This window comes from Cavia porcellus, unplaced genomic scaffold (assembly GCF_034190915.1).
Source record: "Cavia porcellus strain 051 isolate PalLab524CR breed Dunkin Hartley unplaced genomic scaffold, mCavPor4.1 scaffold_29, whole genome shotgun sequence".
Taxonomy (NCBI): Eukaryota; Metazoa; Chordata; class Mammalia; order Rodentia; family Caviidae; genus Cavia; species Cavia porcellus.
Genome location: NW_026947512.1, coordinates 1997194 through 2017974, shown reverse-complemented (window position 1 = coordinate 2017974; position 20781 = coordinate 1997194). Strand labels below are relative to the sequence as shown.

Sequence of the window (20781 nt, the reverse complement as noted above, 5' to 3'; positions counted from 1 at the left end):
CTAGGATGGATTCATTCCAACCAACTTCAGTATTAACCTTAGGAAAACTGATACTGCCTGACTTAACCAAGAGCACTTCACAGGATGGAATTTTTAAAACTTCGCTACCATTTTACCAGATAGTCACAAATACAGAGGTACCCTAGAAAACTTGCCTATAACTCTTAAATCACTACAGGCTTACACTGTACTCACAGGTGCACGTGTGACTAAGTATGGAATTTTATAATGTTGATTTATTTCCTCTTGAAAACTATTATTAAGAAGAAGAAATTTATTCTTAGTAGTAAACTACTTTGATTTGGATTTAAAAGTAATAACACATTGACTTTTGTTTGTTAGCAGAGGGTTGGAACTATTAAGTTTCTTTATGAACTGAAATTTTGAAAAGATGAGACATGTAAGAGACACAAAATTAAAAGTTTTAATAACAAATTATGGACAACTTAACTTTGGAAGTGTTACTAATTTGATCCATAAAAGCAACATCTATACTTGATAAATTACTGACTTAGCTTCTGAAGAAGAATATGTATTATCTGAAAATTGTTGCTAGCAGGTAGGATAAAATGGGAGTAGGAGTTTTGGGGCTTCTATTTTCTGTATTAAAAATACAATAAATGTGCAAAGGACTGCACAATCAGTACTGTGGTGACTTATAAAGAAAAAATATTTATTTTCAGAATTAGATTTTTACAAAGGACAATCTGGAGGATATTTTATTGTTTGGGTTTGGAAGCTTTCATTATTTAGTATACCAATGTAATCCTAACTGGGATACACAACAACACAATATGGCCACCAACATGGCAGGAGTTGTGGGGGAGAGGCAGCAAACAGCTGCCTGCAGGGTCTTGTGCAGTGTTTCTCAAAGTCTAATTGAGGAACTATCTCAACCACCTGCAGAGTGTGTATAGAACGTCAAATTGTGATGCCTGCCTTCAGAGAGACTGATGTAATACTGTGGAGCAGAACACAGCAGGCTGCATTCTTAACAAGTAATCAGCTGACTCTGGTAACAGGGAGAAACACTGATGTGTTTGTGATAATGGTAGAGTACAAATTAATGATAACCAAACCAAACTATAGACTTTATCTTCTTAGGGTGTTATCCTATGTGAATAATAGTAATTGATTTTGTTGAAGCATTATCACTGATTTTTAATATAATTATAATATGCTACTGATTTAGTTAATATAGCTGTACAGTTCTCAAAATAGCTATCACATATAAAAGGGAATTTTCAAAACTTGTAACAATCACAGTTCAATAAATTTAGAGACTATTCAAATGTTTCTAAAAATATCAACTAAATAATACCCCTTTTCTGCCAGACTGTTAAAGAAATACTATTTACCAAGATTTTTAAAAGTAGAATCAGTCATCCCTCATACCCTTTCTCTGGCATGAGAAGCATATTCTTTATCATAATCATTTGGTCCTAACTATGTATTTTCCAACCCCACATTTTAAAACAAGTCAGTATTTTAAATATTTTAGAGTTTATTCAGGTGAGAGATGATACAAAGTAATAAATACCTAACCAACAATGCTGTTGTTAGAGTGACCTGGGTAGATATCAAATTATTTATTATATGGAATGCAAAACTAATAGAATTTAATATAGGATCAATAAAACTTTATTACTGGACAGCTGGCCAGACATGAAAATAATCTAATTACATTAAAACTGGACATTTTTTTAAGATGCTCTATATAAGAGATATAATTAACCCGCAAGAGGGTTTATGGACTGAAAAATCAAAGATGAGAAAATAATGCTCTATGTGACAGGACACCAGAAAAAAGTGGGGGTAGCTCACCCATCAGCTGCAGATTGGTTGAAAAGACATAACACTTTTATACAATGGAGAACTACTCAGCTATAAGGAAGGAAAACCTTGAGGCTCTTGTAGGTAAATGGATACAACTTGAGATCATGCTTAGACGTAAAAAAGTTCAGAATCATTTAGGTAAATAACAGGTTGCCTCCCTAATCTAAAAACTAAAACAGTTAGTGCACAATGAGCCATGCGAAAGGGGAGGTAACTGTCCAAAAAGGGAAGGCAGTGGCCACTGTTAATCTTGTATCATGATTTGAAACCCATATTCTTTTCATTGCTTTGTTTAGTTTGGCTATATTCTGTTCCAGTTTGTCTGCTTATACTAGATTTGAGGGTATGAACAGCTATTCCAAAGATAGCAGGATATACTACGGTAACCATTTTTGATTTCCTATTAACTTGATTTGAAGCCCGATTTTATTCAATTGTTTTGTCTGATCGCTGTCTTGTTTTGACTGCTTTTATTTGAATCTGTTTTGTTTGAAAACAGTATCAAGTCTGAGGGTATAGACAATTACTCTGAAGACAATAAAATTCAGTATGATACTCATTCTGGTTTGGCTATTATCTTCTTTTGAAGTCCTGTAATGTCTCCAATGTTTTGTTTTTATTGATTTTGTTCTGTACTGTTGTGTTCAATTTTATTATGCCTGCTGATACAGGCAATTCTATTGAAGATAACATGAGACATCATGGTAACCACTGTAGATCACCTTGTATTTTAGTTTTAAGTCATGTACTATGTCCATCCTTTTGTTTTGACTGACCCCATTATGTTTTCTCTCATTTGGTTTCTCTTCATAATATAAATAAATAAATAAACAAACAAATTGGACATTTTCAGGATATTCACTGAAAAATTATATATGTGTGCAAACACAAATACACACATATATAATTTGAGGCTTATTAATGTGAGATACTTACTACTATTAATAATGTAGCTTGGAATCATTTTACCTTTTAATATTGCTGCTGAAATTCCAATGGTAGCACAAAATAAGGGGGAAAAAGCAAAGGAATTAAAGCGTTACATAGAATAATACTAATTTGGCTATATTTGATGCAACTAATTGCATATATGTTGAAAAAGGTCTGAAATTAGAAAAAGGGCTTGAAAAGAAGGACCAGATATGTAGAAGAATTTAAGAAGATAGAAAATCTGTTTTCATTACACATTCTTATATTCATATATCCTACTTACTCCACTACCCTTAAATAGTTGACAATAATCTCAAACAGTTGACAAGAATCTCAAAGAAGACCAGAAGACAAGACACAACAGTCATTAGGCTAGCATTAGATTACGAATGAACTTTTAAAAAATGGGGAGGCTGCTAGGGAAGTACCTGCCTGGCAAGTGCAGGTCCAAAAAATAAAAATATGTCTCATTTGAACTGAATCAGTTTCCTATCGAACAGTTTAGATAATATAACAGCTCTATACAAATTACACAGTTCTTGGGAAGTACAGCTTTCTCTATAGGTGTTTCCGGTCAATAAGAATGTTGGCTGCCATAGCAGAATCACAACCTATGACTAATGGCTCACTTTTCCTTACCTCTCCTCCATCCCTGGGTATACAACTACTCAAAAATACTAGTAAGACCTTGCCTGTACATACTAGGGTTTGAAAGAGCTTTAAACTTACTAATAGACATTCTGACCTAAAAAGGACTGCATACACTCATGAATTAAGGCATTCTATCTTGTTCTTCAGGTAAAGCCACTTGTAACTCTTGTAACTTATGAATGTCCCTGTGATTAGCTCTCAGGGGGAGAAGCTGCTAGATTTCTATTGCCTTTATCAAGACAGTGGTCCTGTGATTATAAGCGGCTAGTGAGATCAAGTATTACATATAACACAATTCTATACAATCTATTCTTACTCCTTACTAAAAAAAAAAGAAATGTAACATGTAGTATCAATAAAATTGAATGGTATGTATCAACTGGATAGAAATATGGAAAAATTATAAATTATACATAAAAATGTAATTCTATAAACATAGTACAAATAAATATTTTGTTACTCTTTATTTCCAAACAAAGATTTTATTTTGGAACTACTTTCTAAAACTTTTAGCTGTTTTTCAGTGAACCAAAAGATTTGCTTTTGTAACTAATTCTTGTTATCAAACAAGTAAAATTAATGGTAAGTTGCAAAAAAAATTTTTTTACCCTTACCTCGATCTTTTGCTTTATCAGAAAGGAGCACTTCTACCTCTTCATACTCCCGGATGGCATCTAGTATGATACTTCCCTCTTTGCTGAATAGGAACAGCATGGGGATCTTGATGTCATCTGTGTCCTTCCCATCACCTGCCATCTGGAACAGAGGGGCAGTATCACTACTGCTCCCCTCATTGTCATCTAGTTGGAAAATGAACACAGCAAATAAATATCAAGACATCCATTCACTGAAGACTTATGAATTGTTACTGCTTTTTACCTGTTGATAGAATTGATCTTATGCATCAAGAACAAGAAAAAAAACCCGTAATTTTTAGACCTACTAATTACAAAAAATTATCTTAAGGAAATAACGCAGCTCTATGTCCACTGGAGTGCTATTTATAATGGTGCATGATTATAAACCATTATAAATAATAATGCACTACTTGATAGGACACACAGAAAAACAGAATATTATTAAGGTATGAAAAATGTAGAGCAGACTACAGGGGAAGAGAACATGAAGTCACCAAGAAGCAAGCCCTCCCTGTAAATTGGTGCCATGTACAGGCTGCTGTTGGGGCAGCTAGATGCCAGCCTTTTCTTGTGAGTCAGCGTCGTTATGGACTGCAGAGGAAGAGAACAAAAGTCACCATGAAGCAAGCCCTCCCTGCGAATTGACACCACGCAGGGAGAACCAGATGCCAGCCCCTTCCACTGCCATACATGACCAGCTGACCCAGAGAAACACATGCTGTGATGATAGCTATTGTGGTAAAACACAATTTAATGCTTGTAGTGTTTAGTGGTTCACTGACTTTGCAGACCTAAAGCTGGTAATCTGATCATCTACTCAGAGAATAACAATACACAATTTAGCATCTATGGGGGATCTCCTTCTGAATGTGGTAGCCATTGTTAATTCCCTATTATTTTGTTTTGAAGTCCTATATTATTTTCATTGCTTTGCTGGGATGGGTTTTATTCTGCTTTGCTGTGTTTGATTTTATTATATCGGATGGCATGGGCAGCTATTTCACAGATAAGATATATTATGGTAGCCATTTTGGATTTCCTATTATCTTGCTCTGAAGTCCTTTATTGCATCCATTGTTTTGTTTTCTTTGGTTCTATTCTGTTACTTTATTTGATTTTGAATATGTCTGAAGTTATGGGCAGCTATTTTGAAGACAATAGGAGGCATTATGGTAATCACTGTTGATTTCTTATTGTTTTGAAGTCCTGTGTCACTTGCACTGCTTTTTTTTTTTTTATCGGTACCAGGGATCAAACTCACGACCGCCTGCTTGCAAGCCAGGTGTTTATGCCATTGAGCTAAATCCCCAGCCCATGCACTGTTTTGTTTTGATTGGCTTTATTCTGTTTTATTTTGCTTGGTTTTATTCTCTTTAAAATAAAATTTTAAAAAATGAAAAATGTGGAAAACAAAATTGTACACCTATTACTGTTAAGAATTTCATATACCTAGGAAAAACCTAGAAATGGAAAAATGTAATGATTTTGTTTACAGTGATAGAAATATGAATAAATTTGTTGTCTGAGATACAGGATTATCATTATTAGTCTGAAATGCTCCAAAATAGCAAATTTTCAGATTAGGGACACTCAACCAATAAAGTCTATACAAATGTTCAAAAAAATCAAAAACTTCAAACACTTTTGGTTCTAAACATTTTGGGTAAGGTAACCTATGTATTGGTTTTTCCAAACTACAAATTGACAGTACTTTTTTATACAGTACTAAGAGTAATTATGACTACAGTGATTTTTTTCCTCTACAAGACAGATTAAATTTTGTTATTTTATATTGGTTAAATAGTATGCTATGCATGGTGGTGCTCACCTACAATCCTGTCTACTCAGGACGCTAAGGCAGGAGGATGGAAGTTCTAGCTTGGGCAATCTGGAGACTTAATGAGACCATGTCCCCAAAAAGGGGGGAAAAAAAAAAAGACCTGGGAGTGTAGCTCAGTGTGATAGCCCTGGATTCAATCCCCATTACTGGGGAAAAAATTAGGAGGTCTGTTAAATGTTCTTTTACAATGGAGACATCAATCGCTTCCCTGCCCCTAGTCTCACAAGTCAGTATCCCTAACGAAGCAGCCTGACCCATATGAGAACATTGGCTCTCAGCAGGGGAGAAAAAATGTCTGATCTACTCTTAGAACTTACTGATTAAATAAAGGTCAGCCATCTAACCCTGTCTCCCCCGAAACCAAAAATGACACATAGCCTGGTGGGTAGTCATCCCATTAGTGACACAGATGCAGGGCTGAGGCTGCCAGGTATAAAGGGTACTTGGGAATTGATGGACAAAGTGGGAGTCAACTGGTGAGAAGCTGGAAAACAGGCCAGTTGTAGCGAGAAATAAAGAGTCCAGGAGAACCCAGACAGAAAAGTGAAAAATGTTAGCTGTCACAGTTCCTGTGATTTTTAGTTCCCCCTTCTGTCTCTTGGTCTCAGTTATATTTCCTACTCTTAGGTTCAATGAAAATAACCCATTTCCATATAGTGAACACAACCGCCCTTCTTAAATTATCTCTTGCAACCAAATGATTCATAAGGTAACATGTATTTTTAGTCACTTCAACAAAACGCCTAAGTTCTAATTTACCCACTTATAAATAATTAAAACCATAAAAAAATGCCTTGTCAGAAAAATACAACTTAGGAGAAATAAGTCACAACACAAAAGTTGCTCTTTGAAAATTAATTTTCTGAAAGTAACAATCACTGTCTAATTTATTCCCCTATAGAAGCCAGTACAACATTCTGCAACTAACAGCTACTGAAGAAAACATTTGACTTGACAATCTTTGCATACTGCAGAATATATGAGAATTAATGCCCTTGTCCCCACTGAGCAAATTTAAAATCTTATACAAAGAAAAGCCTTTTTAAAAAAAAAATTGATGCAACTGGGTAAGCGGGTACATGACTATAATCTCAGCTACATGGAAGGTTGAAGCAGGAGAATCACAAGTTCAAAACCAGCCTAGGCAAATTACTGAGACCCTGTTTTAAAATGAAAAAAGTAAAACCACCAGGGATATAGCCTAGTGCCCCTTGGATTCAATCACTAGTACTTCATAAAAATCTATTTATGTGTGTGTATATGCACACATATATATATATTTATTCATGTATATGTCTGATACAATTTTTTATACCTTGTATTTCTACTTTTTAAGTCTTGGTAAGAAAAACACTCAAAATGACAAGAGTGGCAAAACAGTAAGTTTTTCAGTAAGAATAATCTCAATGTGAAAAATAACCAGAGATAAAGAGAATGATTTAAGTCAGGGGTCAGCAAATATTTTCTGTAACTGGCTAAATTGGATATTTTAGGCTTTGCAGTGCTCTGTTCCAACTATACAACTTGGTAAAGCTCAAAGCAATCATAGACAACATGGTAACTAATTCATATGGCTGTGGCCTAATAAAATTTTTATTTAGAAAAACAGGTGGAAAGCTACATTTGATTTATAGGGCAGCTAGCCAACTGCTGATTTGTTACTAAAGAATTTTCCTAATATATTTAACTAATGAATTTCATTCATTCATCGAATTAACATTGGAGTACTCACATGTAATAGACAAAAGGAACAGTAAATAATTCTTCACTGAAATAAATCCTAATACTTAATTTTAAATGTCCTTTTCCAGGCTAGGGATAGAGCTCAGTGGTACAGCCCTCACCTGACAAGCGTAAGGCTGTGAGTTCAATTCCTGATAATAAAAAAAGAAGTCTTTTTTCTCCCCATTGTGCTGATAACTGAACCCAGAATCTTCCACTGAACTAAGTGTCTTTATTTTCCCTAAACTCAGAAATTATCCTAATTGGAGTAGAAGGGCAGGGACAGGGATTCAAAACAATTTTTTGCAGTAAGAGAAAATACATAGAATTCACAATTAAGGTGTGAATCAAGGCCTTCCAGTTCTTCCCACGTGTAAGCTCCTACTTTAAACAGAAAAATTTCTGTTTAATCTAGTAGTCATGGCCTGCTTATCATGATACAACTGATTTTACTAAGATAAAATAGCAAATCACTGACTGTAAAACATGAGTAAATTACTTAAAGCTGGTAATCTATATTTCAGTGAAAAAAGATCCAGGGAGATAAAAATTTGCTAGCAACTTATACCTATGTCTACTACTATGTCTAGAAATTTTTACAGAATTATCATTAAACCTGCAAGTTTCAAAAGATACTATCATTTAGAAAATATTTATTATCATTTTCACTGATGCTCAAAATATATTCTGCAGGATAAAGAGACTTAAAAAAAGAAGTGAAACTGTATTAGGTCACACTGCAACTCTCTGTGAGCCAGGGTTGTCTGATGCTCTCCACAGCCCGATGCAGAGGGAATGGAAATTTTCAGTGGCTCACATCCAGTAGAAAAGGAGGTACAAGCATGTTATTTTTACCTTTCAGGGGTTTCGAACCTCCTGGGGACATTTTCTTATCCACATTATTGGGTATTTTTACCATTCCTACTCCACCCTAATATTTGACTTCCAACTACTTTCCCTAATATTAATACACGGAAATTCATATCTAGGCTTTAAAAAAGATAATAGGTATATAGAAATTACTGCCTTTAAATTCTCTCTCCTTTATGTTTTAAAAATTAAAATAACTGTCAAAAATTTTGATAAATGTTTATAGAATGAAAGGAAAAATTATCATCTGATCAATACAATGACACAACAGATTACATACCAATAACAATGCCACCAATGGCTCCTGCGTTCTGGATGTTGCGTGCCTTTTCTGCAAACATGCACTGTCCTCTTTGTATCAGTGCGATTTTCCCCATCACTGCCTCGGGGTTAGTAAGCTCTGAACAACCATTGTATGGTTTACTGCTTGCAACAAAGCCTCTTGTCTGTCAGAAATAAAAATAGCTCAAATCTGTTTTCTTTTCAAATTATAATCTAGTCAATATCTAAACCTCAATATCTAGAGCTTTAAGGAAACTAGGATGATTTTCTTTTCTAATGATATCATATATCACTGGATTGTGCTTTGCATTTGTAAAGTATTTTTATATAAATTACTAAACCTGATCTTTAGAATGACTGAATGAAACAATATAAACAACACTATACATATGGGGAAACTAAGACTCAGGTTACATAATTTGCTCAAAGACACAATGTTAGTAATTGGTAAAGTTGAGACCTATAAGCTGGGCATGGTGGCTCACACCTGTAATCCCAGCACTCGGGAGGCTGAGGTGGGAGGATCGTTGTGAGTTTTAGACCAGCCTGGGCTACAAAGTGAGCTCAAGGCCAGCCTGAACTGCATAGCGAGACCCATTCACAAAAAAGACAAAAAAAAAAAAAAAGTTGAGACCTATAAGTCTTATTATTACATATATCTACTCATTCTCATTCTTAACAACAATTGGGAATAATTTTTAAATGATTACTGGTAACTAGAAAGAATTTTTAAAGAAGAAAACACTAGCCTACACAAATTTACAAGCAGTTTTTCCTAGATACATTAAATCCAACATAGAAGGTATTTTTCAAAAATGTCTCTTTCCAAGCATAGAAACTCGAAGAGGGAATGGGTCTTTTTTGGTTTTGTAAACTGATACATAACAAACAATAACTTGAATATAGTAGGCACTCCATAAGAGTTGTTGAATGGATGAATCAATCTATAATCTTCTATACAGTTTAATATATAGTACTATGAAACAGTTTAAATCATGAATAGCAGAAAGGAAAGAGCATTAACTTTAGATTTTCAGGACACTTGGGCTCTGGTTCCAACTTTGCAATCCTCAGCGAATGTTTAGCTACACAGGTCTTTGTTTTTTAATTTATGACTAAAGGAATGAACTAGCTTAGTTTTCAAAGTTTGCTCAGTATACTCTCAGGGACTCACGCTCTCCATAGCCACTGGAGCCAGAGTATCTGTTTTTAGCTGTTTCCTTCATTAACTGCCTGAGTTAAATTTGTTCGAAGTAAGGTTATTAGAAAGTCTGAAAATTCATTTTTGATAAATTGAAGGTATTAGAGACCAATGAATTGAATATAGTTACTCAAAAATATTTGATTTTATACTTTTTTGAGTACTGAAGATTAAATCCAGAGCCTTGTATAAGTACGCACACTACCAGCACTCTGAAAAATACTTTAAATAAAACTGTACATTATTATATACAACATGTATAATTCTGAAGATATGCTTTTAGTTTATGTGAATCTTTGTGATTGAACATTTAGGTACTTTATTTTTATGGTGGTGGTGCTAGGCACTTAACTCTGACTTCATGCATATCGAGCATATGGTCTACAGCTAAGCTATTTATCTCTAACTCCTGGGTTTTTAAAATAAATTAAAACTACTAAATTAAGAGATAAATAAGTTAAAGAGTACTTAATATTATTTTAAATGCAATTTCAACAAGCCTATCTCAAATGGACATACCTCTTTATGCTTGGAGAGATCCAGCCCAAACTGAGCTGGACCAGCAGTCAACACTACCCTGCCAAAAAATGGGTGAGAAACAATCTGTACAGCTCGTGGGGGTAGCTGCTGTTCTTTTTGTTGCTGACTTGACAACTCAATCATTTCCTGCATGAATCTCAATCCATCTTCAGCATCAATTGAACTAGCAGCCTATAAAAGAAACAGATTAACTTTATACTTTCTTCTGGAAACATTCACCAACTTTTTTTATTTCCTAAATAAACTACATTACAGTCTTCTGCTTGAAATATCTCCTTTAATTTAGGTTTCTACTAAATATTTATAGTCCTACTTGTCTTTAAATTTTATTTTCAGCCAAGTTATATTTTTTGGAATAACTGAATTTTTAACAATGTGTCATTAACTATTCTATAGACCAGTTTCACGCAGTTTGAGAACTAGATTTCAATTAAGTGCTGAAATGCTCCTCTTCGTGTTTTCCCCACTGCCCTGGCCTTTGAAGAAATAAATCTATCTAACCCACATCCTACCTCATTGAATTGTGAACTAACATTCAATTTCAGTCAAAATATATATATATTAAGTATCTTTTCTACCATAGTGCCTGCTTGGGCACTGGGACAATGGTCCTTTTAAGTCTTCTAGAGGAAAAAGATATGTAAAATTAACTACAATAAAATTTATCAAGAAAAGTGGAATAAGATCACAGACAAGAAACAAATGATTCTGCTTATATCTAAGAAAGCTTTGGAATAACATTTGGATTGAACTTTAGTGGAAGGAAAGCTTAAGAACACCTAAGAAGACAGATTCCTAACACTTCACAAGAAAAACCAACAGGACTTGATTGAAGCTGGAGGATAGACAGCCAAGCGACAATGTTCAAATCTATCTTAAAATCTTTAGTACTGTTTAACTTAGAGAATGATGACAGGGTTTAGTGACACAGGCAACAAAAACAGAAAGGCTGAGGTAAGGGAAGAAAAGAGTTATTCGCATTTGGACAGGACGAGCTACAGATGCAGAAATGTATGACATTTAAATTGTGGTTAGGAGTAAAGTTAAAAATCAGGGTTACATACATATTTCTAAGAAGTCATTTGCACAAAGTTCATAGCTGAGCTTGTAGAAATAGGAAAGACTGTTGAAAAGCAGACAGAACAAAATGTCATCCAGATTCTTGGATAGTGCCTACAGTAGACAGATATGCCAAACAAGGAGAGCTACAAAGAAATTTATAAAGCAATGAACAGAGAAGAAAAAACAAAAAATATGTTGTTAGAATGTCATAGAACTCAAGAAAGAAAAATGTTGTAAGAAAGTCAGTTAACAGCCATACAGAAGTTAAATTGTATTAACGATTAAAAAGTTATTTGAGGGTAATCACATCATTGGTGGTTCACGTGAAAGCTAGAGATGCCATTTCATTCATAGGGAGATGAGTGAAACCTAAGCAAGAAGGAAGAACACTTTTTCAATGAAGGACAGATGTCACAAGAATATAGATGAGATTAAAAAAAAGTGAAGGAAAGGTAAAATTGTGAAAAGGTGAGATTAAGGAATATCTGAATCCAGGTTTAGGTTTCAATTACTCAGAAAATCATGTAGTTCTTTCAAAATCAAGGTAAATAATTTAAAGATCTTTTTTTTTTTTTTGTCTTTTTCCTTTTTATCAGTACCGGGGATCGAACTCACGACTGCCTGCTTGCAAGGCAGGCGCTTATGCCACTGAGCTAAATCCCCAGCCCCTAATTTAAAGATCTTATAAAAATTTTTAAAGTAAAAAGTAAATATTTCCCCAAAAAGCACATTATCTTTCTTAGGCACAAATACCTACAAATTGATTTCTTTGATAAAAGAAATACTTAAAAAGTCAGTAGCTACTGGAAAACTAATCTGAAACATTAAGATATAAATATTAAAATTAGCTACCATGTAAAATTATGCTCCAAATAAAAGTAACAGTGGAAAGACAATGGACTAAGAAATTCTAAAGTTGAGTCCTATCTTTGACTGTATTGACATTAGCAAATTGCCCAATCTGATTTAATTGATTTATACTACAAGAGAATTGAACTACTTTCCAAGATACTTCTGAATGCAAAATTCTGATTCTCTAAACTGCATACTTAAAGTCCTAAACAGTCAAATGCCATTATTTTGTTAAGCCTAAGGAGATCAAAAAAGAGAAGAGATGATATCTAATCAGTATAGCAATGTCTTACTTGGATTGCATGTTGAACCAACTGGACTCGCCCATCTTTCAGGTGAATCAAACTCACCCCCATCTTCTTCAGGATTTCTAAATGCTCAGGGTTAGTGGCCATGAAATCTCTGGCTCTTAGAGGGGGTTTAGCTCCACTCCTGAAACTCTCCTCTCTGCTAAAAGTAATTAGAGGAAAGGCATTTAAAAAACACAAACTAAAACTAGTAAAAAACATAAGCCAAATAAAAATAATATTATATATTTTCCACACTGCTAATTTAAAAACTAGTGAAACTGGAGTAACTGAAAATAACTATTTTCCTATATATTACTTTGGTTATCAGTAAGTGATACAGCTTTCAAATATATTTTCCAGGTATAAAAACCTGTATATTATCTGTTTAAGGTGGTTTTCATCAAGAATATCATAACTATCTATTTGAAAGTACTGAATAGGTTTGCTTGGGGATTTGTTTACTATTGGTGTCTTCCTATAAAAACACAGATCTTTCTTCCAATATTTTAAAACCAAAGCAACAATAGTAGCTGTGAATGGTAATGTTCACTTGAATTTTTTTTTTTTACATCTTTGAAATAATCTTTTTAATGTACCTTTCTGGAAAAAGTGAGTTCTTTAAGCCAAAAGTATTTTTAATTCACAAATTTATTTATTTAATAAACAGTACCTCCAAAAGTAAAAATACAGTAAAACAGAAAATTGTGTTTGTACTACACAAGAAGTACAGACGTAAGAAAAGATATTTTCTTACACATCTAAAATGTAGAAATACCTGATGAAACTATTTTATATAAAAATGAGCTACAGAGCTAGATGTGGTATCTGTAGTCCCAGCACTCTGGAAGGCTGATGCAAGAAGGTCACAAGTTTGAACCTAGCCTAAGAAACTCAACAGGACTGTCTTCAAGTAAAAAATAAAAAGGGCTAGGAATGTAGTTCAGTGTGAAGACCCTAGGTTCAATCTCTTAGCACTGCCCCCTACCCAAAAAGCCACAGAAATTAAAAACTGTTACATACTATCCGCTGACTACTTAGACAAAGAAAACTCCATTATAAAAATTACTACGAAGTAAACTTTACTGCCTAACTTTACTAATAACTTTTAATCAGTGATAACTACAAACCTCAGTATTTTTGGTAAAAGTGAGTATTTTTAAAATTTTCGGTCTAACAGAATGTTTTCTAAAGACTTAAATTCTCTGTTATTTAGTAAGAATTACCTCTGATACTAATAAAACATAAAATATTACATCTTACACTCTGATGACGCCTCTGGGACAGCTCTTATCCACCACATTTTTCAAGGGTTCACGAATGCTCTGGGCATACAATGGATCATTAGGGAAGAGAATCTGAGTATTTGGACAAGTCCAGTCAAAATTACTGTCGTCAAGTTCTGTATATTCTGAGGTCTACAATATAAAAGAACTTTATGTATATAAAAATAATTATTTTACTTAACATTATGGTTTATTAACAAACAAGAGCACTTGATGGATATAATAAAATAAAATAAACTTGCACATATGTTGAATTCTAGTTATATATTTCCTTTTCCTGTAAAAATAAAACAAATGTGTAGAAGTAAAAAAGAAAATAAGGCATTTAATTTAAAAAACTCACTGAGTTCTTCTTAGAGATTCTTTGATTTGTAGTAGACAGCCAAAGAGGTAATAGATGAGCTTCTGTTGTAAAGATGTAATCTTCAATATCAAAAATAATGTCTTCTTTATCAGCAAATAATAGGTAAAGATATTTAAACATTTCAGCCAAGAAGAAAGAATCCATTCTAAAATAAAAAGTCACAAATAAGTATATGAACATTAAAATACTTAAGTGAAATTCAGGGTCAAGCTCAGTAACTTTTTATCTATAATAATTCAGATAGCCAAAGAATGAAAGAAAGCATCAGTCACTGTCAGAAAGAGCTTGATTCCAACTACACCTCAAGGAAAAAGAACAGAGCAGCTGTCTATCATCACATATGCTTTCAATCTGGCCAACAATGCAGATAAGATTTCTACATAAGCCTTCCAAACAGGAAAAGTTCTCTATTTCTGCTAGAGAGAAGTAACAGAAGAGAAGTAACCCAGATGAATTTTACAGGTGAAACCCATAGTAGAATTTTCAATTAATAAAAAAGAACTAGATAGTCACACAATTTTAATGATGATTATTATATGTAGCCATTTAAAGGCAAAGGAAATCACTTTTATATGAAGAAAGTACAACACAAAGTCGTGAATAGTATAATTGTAACTGTAAATATGTATATACCTGTCAAAAGAGAATGTGGAGAAATAATGAGAATAAAAGTATCTGTGCAAAGACATGGAATTCCGGGAGAACATGGCAGATAGACAACAGCAGCTATGGAGGCTCTCTGAGATAGCCAACTTAGAATCCAAGAATGGTGCGGTGTGAAGAGTCCTAAGCAAGGGGAGATATACCCTGCCAACCCAGGAACGAACCAAGCTGAGAGAAACCAACTGGAAATGCAGTCCTGGTGCTATAACCGGAACAGATAAAATCTCAGCACTGAAGCTGGAACCTGCGCGTCTGGAAACCACGATTTGAATTTCCTGCCACTGCTGCTGCATCTGAATTGGCACAGCAGGAACAGAGATGCGAAAGCTCTGAGAGGGGGAATAGGTGAATGGAGTTGAGAGCAGGACTGGCGGGGAGCCCTGCATCGACCTGTGGTGAGTGAGAGGAACGGGGCACCCTTCCATAGACTAGGAGGCTCAAACAGAGGACATTCTGGGAACAGGCATACTAGCCAGAACAGAATACTGCAGTGACTTTAGTCACATATTGCCTTCTCAAGCGGGACTGGTGGGGAGCGCTTCACTTGGGTGACGCCGCGGACTAAGACCCAGTAGGCTAGCCCAAACCAGGACCCAGCGCCTGGCTGTGTACCCTAAATGAAGCCTTCAGTACGTTAACCTGGAGGGGTGGGCCCAGAAGAGGCTGCCCAGGTCTGTGTCTCCCTAGTACACTGAGGTGGGCAGGAACACCTAGCCAGCATGATTCAAACAAACTGTAACCAACAAAGAAAGAAACTGGGCCTCCTATATACGCCTGTATGGAAGGAATGAAAAATATGGGAAGAAGGAGCAACAAGAAAGGGTCCTCGGCCCCCAATCCCAAGAACACTGATCCAGGAAAGGGAAATGCCAAGGAGATGAGGACATAAAACATGCAATATCAGACATGGCACCAATAGACATAAAGTGTTATCTCCGGAGCCTCATAGACGAGTTCAAAAGCAAAGTATTTAATGAAGTAAAGCAAGATATAAGTAGAATAGTTAGAGAAATGCTAAGCACCGCCCAAGAAAAAACAGACGGTGGAATGGAAGAACAGAAAAAAAGAGGAGAATTGTTTGATGGAGAAAACATAGAATACGTGAAGCAGGTTCAAAGAGATTATCAGGAAACTAAAAACTCTATTGAAAGCTGGCATAACAGCTTGAAAGAAACTAAGGATAGATTATCTGAACTGGAGGACAGATTTGTAATGTGGGAACATGAAATGAAAAACTTCTTAAAAATAACAAGGAAACAAACAGCAATAATACAAAGGCTGGAAGATGATAAAAGGAACTACAACTTAAGAATTAAGAACATAAAAGAAGAAGTAGGGACACAAACGCAGGAACTACAAAGGCTATTCACAGAAATAATCAAGGAGAATTTCCCTAATTTAGCAAAAGGTAAAGATATTCAGGTGTATGAGGCATACAGGACCCCAGCCACCTACAACCCAAACAGAGCTACGCCCAGGCATATAATAATCAAAATTCCAGAAATCCAATATAAGAACAAAATATTAAAAGCCATCAGAGACAAGAAACAGATCACTTACAATTCTGATGGGAATACCCATCAGAATTACAGCAGACTTCTCGGCACAAATCATCAAATCACGAAGAGCGTGGGTGGAAATAATTCAAGCTTTGAAAGATAATAACCTCCAGCCAAGATTGATATATCCTGCACAACTGTCCCTAGAAATTGATGGAAAAACAAGGTGCTTCCAAGATAAAGAGGAACTAGGGGAATTTGCAACCACCAATTCAACTCTACAGAGAATACTGCAGGATATTCTAAAAGAGAAAAATACCAAGATTCCAGAAACAGTGGGAGAGACTACAATGAATGGAGCAGAAAGTGAAATGAAGAAGACAAACTGACAACTAATGACAGAAAAAAGAGCTCAACAGAAATGAGGCAGAGAAGGTTGGATGGCAGGATCAGCTATTTTGGAGAAAACAAGACATCATAATAGCTAGTGCTGATTTAATATCATCTTGCTTTGATGTCCCATCAAGCTTTTGTTCTTCTGTCTCCAAAGTTCTTAACATGTTGTGTCTTATTGGATTTTATTATATGTGATAATATAAACAAAAACTTTTATAGACAAGGAGATTATACAGAAACCATTGTTCATTTTCTGTTAATTGATTCTAAATACCCTGTAATACTGTCATTCTCTTGAATGGTTTTACATTGTCTTGATATGTTTGATGCTAGAGTATACGAAGTTATACTCAAAGATTTCATGGAAAGAGACACTATGGTAACTACTTTTATGTCGGGATATCTTGTGGTGAAACCCTATTTTGCTTAAATGGTTATGTTTTGACCTGCGCTGTTTTGTTGTTATGTCCTCTTTTATCTCAATCTCCTTTTTTTATTATTTACTTTTTTATCTTTTTAATTAAGGGAAAAATAAATAAAAAATAGCAGGATATATTATAGTAACCCACCTTGATTTCCTATTAACTTGATTTGAAACCCTGTATTGCTCTCATCATCTTGTTTTGACTGATTTTTCTCTATTCTGTTTTGCTTGATAGTACCAAGTTTGAAAGTGTAGCAACAACTGTGAAGACAATAAGATTCATTTGACACCCATTCTGGCTGACTATTATCTTCTTATGAAGTCCTGTAATGTCTCCAATGTTTTGGTTTTATTGGTTTTGTTCTTTACTGTTTTGTTCAATTTTATTATAACTGATCATATAGGCAAATCTTTTTAAGATAGCAAGAGGCATTATGGTAACCATTGTTGATCACCTTGTATTTTGTTTTTACATTATGTATTATGTCCATCCTTTGATTTGACTGACTCTGTTTTGTTATGTCACATTTGGTTTTATTCTCTTCAAAAAAATGTAATAAGAATTGTAGTAATAAAACCCAAAATGTGTAATTGTCATTGTACAATAGAGAGGAAAAGAAAGTGCTCTAAAGGATATAACTGCATGTATATTTAAGTGTATAGGATAGATAACCATATTACTGAGTTTTGTTGGATCATTGAACAGAACTGTTTGCAATCTCACTGTTTGAATGTCCACTTTATACGCTTTCATTTTGTAACTTAAACAACGATTTCTAAGATGACAATATGTAATCTATTAACTAGTGATTTGCTACTGTTTTTTTCTGAAATTCTGTATAATTTGTACCCTTTTTGTTTTTTTCTCCTTAAATAAAATTTTTAAAAAAGTATCTGTGCCTTTATGAATGACTTATGTTATAAAGTTTTAATAACTTTTTAAAAAGTTGAAATAAAAAGGTTCAAGAAAAGACAACTGATAGAAGGCATTATACTATCAAATTCAATTAAATTTACTGTTTCCCAAAGCATCTGTCTTTTCTCTTTGTTGAGACAAAGTACTCAATACTCAAGATTAAAGGAGGAATTTAGCCCACAGTTTGTAGACATGTCTGTTCATAGTTGGCTGGCATAGGAGAAAAGAAACTGTTCAAAGCAGGCAGACGGTAGCAAGGCAGCAAGCAGTAGAGAAAGCTACAGGTGACAACCACAGCAGCCTTCTCTCTGTCCTTTATATTTTATCTAGGCTATCTGGAGGGCCTTCCCATTATCCACATGCAAAACTATGTCAAACCAATCAGTGGACTAATTTAAGTAATCACATACCCTCCATCCCAGCGTCATACAATTTAGACCTAGCATCATAAACGCCAGATACAGTCACCTCTGAAAAACCCCACCTATGACTGATGAGGCTAAACACAAGCTCTAACAGCCTGCCCCTGACCCCTCAAAGATTTGTGCACATCCTTTTATGCAAAAGGTATTTGGTTCACCTCCAAGAGTTGTCAAAGTCCTAAAAGTTTCAGCACTGCTGAGAAGCCCAAGTTTAAAGTCTCCTCTAAAACGCAAATGAAAAGAAAGTTAAAACACTTCCAACATACAAATGGCACAAAACAAACAATTCCATTCCAAAAGGTACAAAGAGGAGGATACAAAGCAAGACCAAAACCCAACAAGACAAACATTAAATCCCGTAACTCCACTTCCAGCATCCCTGGCAATCTGTGACAAAATGTGAATTCCAAAGGGTTTGAGAGGCTGCACCCCTACAGCACTTCTGGCTTCTGTTTTTGGCCAGCTTTGCTAACTCCTTGCAGCTTTCCTCAGATGAGCCAAACTCCTGACTTCTCCAACATTCTATGGTCTCTAACTGTACCTTCAGCCTCATACTTATACAGCTTTACACATGACTTCTCAGGGGCACACTGCCTGGCCTCCCAGATTTTCTTTTGAAATGTGGGTGGAAGTCACCCTGATCTCACAACTCTTGCATTCTGCATGCATCTAAAACCAGTACCACATGAATGATGGCAAGGTGTGTCGCCAGCTTGAGCAAGACTCAGGCTTCTTTCTCTCCTGGTTGTACAGGTCAAGTTCCTGGACTGCTGAGTGCTCTGAACTCTATCCCAAGGAACAAATTCTCTAGGCTACTGCGATCCTGGAACATGGTACTCTGGGGTTCTCCTCTTAAAGAAAATTCTTTCACTTTTCCAACTTTGAGACTGCAGAGACTTGGAGCCCTGCTGTTTCTTGTGATGTCCTCAAGCCATCTTTTCCATAGTCCTTTTCAGCAGTCAGCATTCCTTTTCAGCAACCAAGTTTTCCTCTGCTATGCCTCCACAGTCCACAGCTTTCCTGGAGCTTCCTTTCTGGCTAAACTCACAATCATTCTTCTACTGGGCTTTTTGTTTTTGATTCTCAATATAGATCTGGCTAAAGGTTCCCAACAGTAGCCATGTCATAACCTCAACATTAGACTGTCTTGAAATTTCTTCTCCAACTTAGTCTGGAGCCCTTAGCCTCAAGCAAAGTCTCTAGACACAAGCAAATGGCAAATAAACTTTCTACCAAGGCGTATCACACATCATCAGTAGACCAACAAGCAATGCAGTCCTTCTTTCCAGGAGGAACCTCCTGAGCCTGGTCTTTATTGGCAGCATTTCTATCAGCATTCTGGTCTTTTAAGTTCTGACAAGAATCTCCCATCAACTATGGCTCAAGACATTCTAGGGCCAATTCAACAGCTGGCATCTTCAAACCTTTTCAAATTCTTCCCACAAGCCAGTTCCAAAGGCTCTGAACCACATGGTCAGGTACAGTCACTGCAATGACCTGACTTCCCTGGTACAAAATTCTGAGTTAGTTACTTTTCTCATTGATCAGACAAAATATTTGACACCCAAATTTAAAGGACAAAAGCTTATTTTGGGTTCTCAGAAGGGCATCACACAACAGACAAGAGACAGCAGAAGACAGCAGCAGCAATAGAGGCAGAAGCAACTTGCAACAAGCAATGACTCTGCCCCTTATATTCCATCTAGGGTATTCAACTTTAGAATTGGTAGCATGACACTAAGGGGGGGCACCCTTAGTCCTACCCAGAATAAGGCCAAGCCAATCAATGGACTAACTGGTACCAGGATCACACACTCTGGATCTAGCCACTTCTAAAATGTCCCATCTATGACCACAAGAAGCTTTAGAGGAATATCTAGATACGAGCCACAACAGCATCCAAGGTTTTGGCAGAAACAAGTTCATTGGGCAGTCTGCATAATATCACACCTCTGGCCAAGCACAATTTCCTGCATATAGTAGGTACTTAATTACTAAAGAATGAACAAGAGAGGCAACAGACCACATAGTAAAGAACATGGATTTTGGAAACAGAAATATCTTCCCTAAACTAGCTCTGTGATCACTGAGAAATCATAT

General features: G+C 35.4%; 1 protein-coding gene across 5 annotated transcripts in view; it reads right to left on the bottom strand.

Moving 5' to 3' along the window:
* The window catches only part of Edem3 (ER degradation enhancing alpha-mannosidase like protein 3), a 76477-nt gene that overhangs the window by 7997 nt on the left and 47699 nt on the right, over positions 1-20781 (bottom strand). For 2 of the 5 annotated variants that reach the window (XM_063240295.1, XM_063240299.1), the window contains 7 exons: positions 14341-14506; positions 13975-14129; positions 12718-12874; positions 10490-10681; positions 8768-8933; positions 4032-4217; positions 2773-2820 (listed from right to left, as the gene is read on the bottom strand). In XM_063240295.1, coding sequence (XP_063096365.1) covers positions 2773-2820; positions 4032-4217; positions 8768-8933; positions 10490-10681; positions 12718-12874; positions 13975-14129; positions 14341-14506 — 1070 coding nt within the window. The remainder of the gene's footprint in view (positions 1-2772; positions 2821-4031; positions 4218-8767; positions 8934-10489; positions 10682-12717; positions 12875-13974; positions 14130-14340; positions 14507-20781) is intronic. The other 3 variants (XM_063240296.1, XM_063240297.1, XM_063240298.1) reach the window with 3 other exon arrangements.